General features: G+C 37.6%; 1 protein-coding gene and 1 long non-coding RNA gene across 2 annotated transcripts; both read right to left on the bottom strand.

Annotated features, from left to right (window-relative positions):
* Positions 1-625: 625 nt before the first annotated feature.
* Positions 626-2590, bottom strand: LOC311094002 (uncharacterized protein). Its single transcript, XM_084131739.1, has 4 exons — positions 2457-2590; positions 2009-2350; positions 1676-1711; positions 626-1567 (listed from the first exon to the last, which is right to left on the bottom strand). The coding sequence occupies exons 1-4, from the start codon at positions 2515-2517 to the stop codon at positions 1395-1397; spliced, it is 612 nt and encodes a 203-aa protein (XP_083987865.1). The 5' UTR covers positions 2518-2590; the 3' UTR covers positions 626-1394.
* A 389-nt stretch (positions 2591-2979) lies between these two features.
* On the bottom strand, positions 2980-8327 carry LOC311094037. Its single transcript, XR_014608539.1, has 3 exons — positions 8256-8327; positions 7039-7092; positions 2980-5485 (listed from the first exon to the last, which is right to left on the bottom strand). It is a non-coding gene; the product is annotated as an uncharacterized lncRNA (long non-coding RNA).
* Positions 8328-8601: the final 274 nt, after the last annotated feature.

The following is an 8601-nucleotide window of genomic DNA, read 5'->3' as shown; positions in this document are numbered from 1 at the left end:
AAAAGATTCGTTCATTTTGATGAACGAGATCGAACATGAGAGCCAGTAAAATGATCCGAACTTCCCATCACTAGCGACTAGCATAGTTAGCTAACAATGCTTTCGGGAAACGCACCCCAGAGCGAGGTCATGAAAGCAGCAGAAAACCCTTCATAAGGTACACATTTATACCTAAAGAGTGCTTATCAATAGCTAAATGGTAGCACCTTTTCAAAGGGTACCGTCCCAGTGACAGCTTTTGAACCTTTTTTTCTGAAAGTGTGGACAAACCATATTAATTTCTTTATAAAAAATGTAAAGCCAACGGTTGGGTTCGTCCACCTTTGACCCAAACATGGGTTGAAACAACCCAGCATTGTTTAGACTCTAAACTTTAGAGTGTGATGTGGAGTCCTGCGTGAGTCTGGCCACTCCCCTGTATCTCAAGCTGCCAATGTCATTGACACAAATCCTTTCTTTGAGCCTTAAAAGAGGAAGGCGCTGGTTTTCGCAGTATACACACACACTACTTTATTTACCCTTCTAGAGTCATCATGGCATATTGTTATCACCCTTACCTCATATGTTGTGGTTTTAGTTGCATAAACATAACGCAGTCAGACAGGAAATCATTATTCTGCATTGCATAAAAATGATGTGAAAACTTTTCTCTGAAAGTGAGAGAACAGATCTAACATCTCTGAATTTAGTTATGATGAAGAGGTTAAGCTTTGGTAATAATGATGTTTTCTGGCAGAAAATGCACATATAATCACATAATTTATTGTTTTTTCTGCTGTATATTTGATCAGATCTCCCAACAACACATTTTTCATTGAATTATTTATAAATCAAGCTTTATGTGCAACAGAAGAGATTTATATTTTCTCTTGAAAACAGCTTATATGTACATATTAATGATCTTCTAGAAATAATGTCTAAAGATATAGCCAGACACAATGTTCATTTTTAACACGAGTCCTGCTGGTCTGATGATATTAAAGCTTTTGTTTGCATTAAGAAGAAACTGTTTGCTTTGAAAAAAAGGACATTGGCTCGTTCTCTACAAAAAGTCTATCATGCATATTGTTCATTGATATTGAATTAACAAACACTGCATTAAAGACAGCACTTTAAAATTTAACTGAACATTTACTGAATCACAAAAACCTGAATAATCACCACAGCCTTAAAGCCTGTTTAAGTTTCACTGGTGCTGAATAAAGGCGACCTTTACCACAACATCTCAGTTTCTCTGAGTTTTCCGTTTCACTTCTCAGTTCTTAAAGTGAAATCTGACAAACAGGAAAAGCATCTGAGGCAAAGTTGTCTGTTGTCATTTGTGTTTCCCGACAGCAGTGCTTATTTTACTGGCAGTGCAAAGCTTAAGTTGTCAAATAAAGCACATAAATGTGTCATTTAGCTGATTTGTAGCTCATTATAGATGCACGTTTCGCTGCTCTCCATCCTTTCTGCTGTCCACGATGGTAAATGATTCCTCCTGCGATGACTGTAGTCAGAAAAAACACAAACACAGCCAGTCCAACACCACCGAACATCAACACACGCTCCGTCACCGTCACTCCATCTACAGAGACACAAGAGTTATTCATATTCATACAACATTTAGTGCCAGATCTCCACAGAAGAGCAGTTACAACAAATAAAAAAATCAATTAAACAAGCAAAACTTTACCTGTGATTTCAACTTCTGTTTTCGTCTCTAAAAGACCTGTGAATATATGATATGTTTATCCATAAATATATGAACACACACACAAAAACCTGCTTTTGTCATTTTAAGTAGTTTGTATGACCATTTTTTAATTGCCTCAATTAACTGTAAAAATGTGGGTTAGTTAAGCAATGTCTAGTGCTAAGTTTATATATCTACTCATGTACTGCTCTCAGTCACAAACCACTAAAACAAAAATCATGTTCAGATCTCGTCTTGAGTGGCTCATCTTACCCACTCCCTCCTACATTGACTAGTTTGTGAAGATATGATGTAAAAACTGAAATCTGTTACCTTCAATCTCCAGTCTGATGGGTTTGTCGAAGTGCATCTCTGGAGCGTCAGACTTTATTCCACAGAAATAAAGTCCTGGATCTGATTCTGTTACTGCAGAAATAGTTAAAGAGACTCTGGTGACCCAACTGTCTGCTGTTATTTTCATGCGATTGCTGTTTGGATTGTAGTTGATCAGGAGTTTTCTCCCGAGTTTGTCCTTCTCAGCAGAAATCAGCAGAACGAGCTCTTCAGATCTGAGATGATACCAGGCGACTTCATATCTGTTTCTCATGCTGCAGTTCAGAATGATGTTTTCTCCCATCCGAACTCTCACATCAGAAGATCCTCCTGCTGACAAATCTGGAGAGACATTGATAAACACACATCCTTTTAGACTATGTTTATGGTTATTGTATTTGAGATTGATATGTTAATTTCATGAATGCTTGAACTATAATATATTTACCACTGGATGTGATTTGCATAATCCAATAAGAAAATACACAGAAGAAAATGACTTTCTCCATTGTGTCTGTCGTTCGTAAAGGTGTTGATCAAACAATATGTTTCAGATCAATGCAGAGACACTTAAACCACAGTTTCACTTCCGTCAGAGAAATATAAAGCATTGAATAATAGTCTATCAGTTCAAGTGTTGCAACTTTCGTATTTGTACTTTTCCCCTTATAATAAACATTATGAATGCTGTTGTTTTCATTGTTTTTATTGTAACCTGTAAACATCTTTTAACATCTCAAAAATGTGTTATATGTGGTTTAATTTAGCTTGCAAAAACACTTGGTGCGCAAAACTTGTCTTTAAGTGTGTGTAGATTTGTGAGACCATGATCATAAATATTACAGGTTTCATACAAGTTAAGCTCTATTCTGGGAGATTAATTCATTATTTTGACCAGATTACATAATAAGTTCTTTACAAAAATGTACAAACACAAATGATGTCTCTTCTCAGTTCACATGTCATCACTGCATTACTGCACATGTGTTTTCTACTGAAGGAGGAAGTCTATCTTTCTGAGGTAATGTAAGACAGGAAGCTTACGCTGCAATTCTGAAAGGTGAGAAACATCAGTGATGAACGGAAAGATGCTCAAAACTGTTAAAGCAGGCACTTATTTATTAAGTTACGCATTTAAATACAGATGGGAACAATAAACTGCATAAATTGACCATATCAACAGTTCATTTCCCTCTTATACCCTGAGCAAAGCAATACTGAGCAACAGAAAACAACTGAATGAAAACAAAAGGACCATAAACCTAAAACTATCCCAACAATACTCAACATGATGAACTGATTCTGAGAGATACTAGACATTAGCACTGAACTGATGAAGACATGACTAATTCACATAGTTTTAAAGGGATTACCGTAGTACTGGAGAGCTGTATCACTCACATTTACTAGATCTACAATAATCAACATTTCACAGATCACATACAGCTTGATCTGCAATATCCCTTCAAAGCAGAATAGAGCAAAACCACAATATCTGTCCTCAGAAGACATGACTGCTCACATTTGGACATATTAGATGATCAAAAACTTCACAGTCACAGTGAGGTAATGAGGACAGCAGAAAACACACACTATTAATCCATTTGGTTTAAACAAAAGGAGTGTAAAGTCCATCAAACACTGTGCTTCTCTTGGCTTCTGAGCAGCACACATGGCTCTGCATAATGTTTAGAGCGGCTAAAGTCCATTTTTATACCTGAAAATACTGTTTTCAGTATTTTCACCGTTTTTTCCTGAGCTTGAATATCTTCAAAATTCCAATTTATATAAAAATAGGTCATTAAAAACCAACAAAATATTACAGTCAAAATGTTATCAAAAGTGGTTTACAACACATGTAAAAAAAAAAAAAAATGCATTTTTTGACATCTTAAAATCCCCTAGTGGTCAGTTAAAGGCAACAGTGGCAAGGGAAAAAACTCTGAAGATGTTTAATATTAGAAAAACGGCTTGGCAGGAACACAGACTCAACTTTGGACGCGCTCTTCCTCATCTTTACACTTATTTAAAGACATTATACAAAGAAAACATACAAGTATTTTCTTCAAGACCTTCACTGTTAGGCACATACGATATCTCGATATTTTCTGGGATTTTGTAGATAACGATAATATGAAGATATTTGTCGGAGAGTTTTTGTGCTGGTTTGTCTTGACTGGTTTACGCCTGACTCAACTTTTATTCTTCATTTATCAAGCTGATATTTTCTCCCTTAAATTGATTTCCAATTGATTTCTCATGCTCCGCCCACGACCACTGATGGACTGTCCCGTATTAGCATATTTCACATATTAGCATATTTCCTGTATTAGCATATTTCCCATATTAGCATATGTCCGCCCTCAGACATTTGTACATTATGGCGGCCCTAAAGGGACGTGGGGGTGGAAAAAAATTTAGGATGGGATAAAACTTTTTTTTTTTTTTTTTTTGCGTTCCCACGCAAAACCTGTTGTGAGCTCGGACAGACACCTCCTGTTTAATGTCCCGCTGGCAGTGCTTCAGAGCTACGTACGTTAATGTAGCGTTTCAGTGTTTGAACTTGGACTCAAATATAAAGGAAGTTTTGCGTATGTAAACAAATATAAACAAAGTTTTGCGTGGGAACGCAAAAGATTTGAGGCAAAAAAAAAATCTCCCATCACAAATTTTTTCCACCAACATGTCCCTTTAGTGGCTCCGTAGTGTACTGTCCACCAAGGCATCACTTTACGTGTCTTGTGTCCACACCCCCCATGGAAGAGAGAGAGGGTGATGAGCAGTTGCTCATTATCATTTAAAGAGACATGCACTGAAACGGGTCGCTGTGAACAGAGCTGTTTTTGAGGAGGTAAAAATGGTGTTGTTTTACACAACCATTGAGGTTTTAACCAAAGTATGTTACAAACTTTACATGAAGACCCTAAAGAATCACACCACCTTGTGGAAAATGGGCATCAGATGACCCCTTTAACTATATTATATGATATAAATATAAGACTCATACAGGGGTATTTTGATCTCATGTCTTGAGTTCCAGGGTCATTCTGAGTGTATTCTGCTAGTCTACATCACACAGTGAAAGTGTGCACTATCAAGGCCTGTTTTTTCAAAATGAGTGACTCAATAATGTCTGATTCCACATCATTAAACAATAATAATTCAATAATTCTAATTGAAGATGATATGTATTGCACACCTGCAGCTGCAGATATTCAGTATGTTGACAGAATCCTCTGTAAAACTGTTGACTCTGAAGGTGAATTACAAGTCTCTGGATGTTCTGGGCCTCGTTTACAGTTTAATCTCACTCCGCACGGGCCCTTAGGAGAGATTATAGACCTGCATTCTGATCCAGCGGCAGTGAGTAAACTCCATTCAGACACTGGTGTTTCTTGTTGACAAAAAAGACAATCACACCCACCAGAGCCAGCAGAATCACAGGCAGTCCAACACACCAGAACCAATACACTGCAGCTGGAAGGAGGAAGGTGGGAAGAGAACTTTTAAAATGCTTTTTTTTTATGAAGGGTAACTCTCGCCAAAATGCAACCTAGGCTCTTTTTGTTGACCTACCTGAGGCAATCTTTCGTTTGAAAGCATAATTAGGATGGAAACGCCACTTTTAAGTTTGACCGTATTTTCATTTTCGGTCAAATTGCCTTTTGAATGGGAGTGCTTGGGGCACGACTATGATAGCATTAAAAATTGCTATTTTTAAAACGGTAAGAAGGCTCGACACAACATGAAACTTTGCTGGAAGTATCACCAGAGGCTCTACACATGAACATGGGAGTACTTCGACTCGGCGCAGTAAAAAGTCACGCCTGATCCTCTTTCTCTCACTTCTGTCAAGAGGAAGAGGATCAGGCGTGACTTTTTACTGCGCCGAGTCAAAGTACTCCGAAAAGTGCTATTCCGCCATACATTATAGTTATCCTTTTAGATAGACCGTATAGTTATCCTTTTTAGTTCGCCTAAGTTACACTACGCCATAAAAGTATGTACTCTTTTTGTGGAGAAAATGTATTTACTTTTGAATGTGTAGCAAAAAAGTAGACAACTTTGGGACATACTACTTCGTCATCTTTATCGGACGGATCTGTCGCGTGCATCCCGTCATGTAAACTGTCCTGTCAATCATCTCATCACAGTTAAAATCCTCTATTAAATCTAATTTAATTTCCTACCGTTTCGGAGAGAAATGTAGTAGCACGTTCATCTGCCAGTGGGTCTTTCATGGAGACTGTCCTCATGTGTTTGCAATTTGAATATAATAATGCATTTAAAAGTTGGTGCGCTTCACCAACGGAGTGGACGTCTCACAATTGGATAGGCTAGACCTAAAACCAATCAGAGCGATCGTCATCGTGTAAAGCCCGCCTCAACGTTTGTGATTGGTGCCTTGATTTCCACGGCATGGAAATGGGCTTGAATGAGCTCTTTGCCAGACTTACTTGCAGAGCAAATCTAAATTTGCCGGAAGTTGTCTGGGTTTTCCCTGGCTAGAATTACCTACTAGTTCTTCAATAATTCCTTATTAGTAAAGTACAGTAGTAAGATACAGTATTCTAAAGTGTTACCAGATTTTGAACAACTCACTGTGTTTCCGTCCGCCCGCATTTTTACAGTCAAAAATAGTCGATCTCCGAATGCGAATGAACTGACTCTGAATTTTAGTATTGCTCCTTATATGAGGATCCTTTTTCAAATACAAGGTCAATATTGATTTTCACTAACGACAAAACAACAAATTATCCGTGAATTTATATGGAACTAAGCTTTAGGAGCTTTCCGTCTTTAGCGATTTTTGATGCGATCATAAAAGTGCCCCATTCACACCCATTCACAAGGCAATTTGACTGAAAGCGGAAATACGGTCAAGCTTAAAAGTGGCGTTTCCATCCTAATTATGCTTTTAAACTAATGTCTGCCTTGGGTAGATTAACAGAAAGACCCTAGGTTGCATTTTGGCGAGAGTTACCCTTTAAAGATTTTGTAAAGCTCTCAATGCCTCCTGTTCTACTTACTATGTTCAGGGTCATCCGTGCGTTCTCCTGATGAGCCGGAGTCTGTTCTGGATTCTGTAGAGGAGATTAAAAGGTTAAGGCCACGATATACTTAAAGCAAAATCGAAGAACAAACTGATGTGACGTTATTTCGGACAAAATCAGGCCGAGTTCGAAACAGCTTGCCAAAGCGAACTTTCCAGAAAATTTCGCTTCGGCTGGTAAACACCTTGTACTGCCATTGGTGCGTGGTGATTACGTAATATATACAGTCAAACCAAAATGTATTCAGACACCTTCAACATTTATCATATTATCACAGTTCATTCGCTATAGTTTAGAAAATGGTAATAAAATATGACAAGAACTCAAGAGTTAAACTGTGTCAGAACAAATTCATCTTGATAATGTCAGATAACTTTGAGCAAAATATGGTCAGGTCAAAGTGTCTGAATCATTTTTGGTCCCAAATCTGTATAAATGTTACTGGTAGTCACTGTATGAAGAACTTTTGGGTATAATATGTCACAGTTTACTTTATTTAGCTATCCTCACTTACATAAATTAACTATAGTGTCCTGCACACACTAGTAAAAATAGTCTGAATAATTTTTGGTTTGACTGTATGTGTGCGCCTTCTTTCACATGAAAATCTTTTCTGGCTCATTTGGCCTGTTCAGTGAGATGTCTGAAAACATGAAGACACTGGAGAGCTGCTTTATAGTAGAAAATGAAGTTGTACTTCTAATGAAACGAGACAGACGCTGTTTTTCATGTCTAATATGGTAACGCTGCTTGATTTTAAGCAATCTATTGTGTGATATATAAATAAATGTGACATATACCGTCACTGGAGTGCCGTAGAGCTCGTGCAAACATAACCACGTTGCAATGATCAGATGCAATACTTTTGCTTTATTAAAAATGCTTGCTGTTTTCTCAATTTTGTTGTGTGTTTATTTTGTTATTGAAAGGAAATCGCGCAGCACATATTCATATATTCATATAAACGCTGCTCTCAGTAGTGTTGGCGTCAGATGTTCGATAACAGTACATCGCTCCTCACGCATTAATAAACTTCGTTTGACCCCTAAACGAAGAACGAAAAAGAACTTCGCCGTGAGAATATCAGGAACTTCAGTCGTATAATTTACCATTTGCTGTTCAAATCTTGATGAATAAACCTCAGCTGTAAAATCAGCTCAAATATCTCTCCTCATCCACTGATCTTCTCTCACCTGTGACTGAGACTGTGATCAAGGTTTCTCCTTCATAATCCAGAACTCTGTATGTTCCAGTGTCAGTGACTGTAAACTAGGGCTGGGGTAAACGATTATTAATTAAACGATTAGTCGGGCGATTATTTTATCGATTAGTCGACTAATCTAACGACTAATTGGAATTATTTATCCTGTCTGTTATTCGCATATCTCTGTCGAGCCGTTACTCCGATGGATTTCAAACTCGACAGCTGTCTGGGCACGAGTAAGTGCAGTGCCAAGTTTGACGTTGTTTGGATGAGAAATGCAAAAGATATGTTAAATATATTGGTAAAAGAAGCACTTAGAAGGTTGTGGTTTAAAA

The sequence above is a fragment of the Abramis brama genome (genome assembly GCF_963993115.1).
Source record: "Abramis brama genome assembly, chromosome: 12".
Lineage (NCBI taxonomy): Eukaryota > Metazoa > Chordata > Actinopteri > Cypriniformes > Leuciscidae > Abramis > Abramis brama.
This window is presented reverse-complemented; position numbering and strand designations above follow the sequence as displayed.

Coding starts and splice junctions, on each gene's coding strand:
- LOC311094002 (XM_084131739.1), bottom strand. CDS start 2,517: ATGGAGAAAGTCATTTTCTTCTGTGTATTTTCTTATTGGATTATGCAA. Junction 2,351..2,456: donor TATGCAAATCACATCCAGTG/GTAAATATATTA, acceptor ATGTCTCTCCAG/ATTTGTCAGCAGGAGGATCT. Junction 1,568..1,675: donor AACAGAAGTTGAAATCACAG/GTAAAGTTTTGC, acceptor GTGTCTCTGTAG/ATGGAGTGACGGTGACGGAG.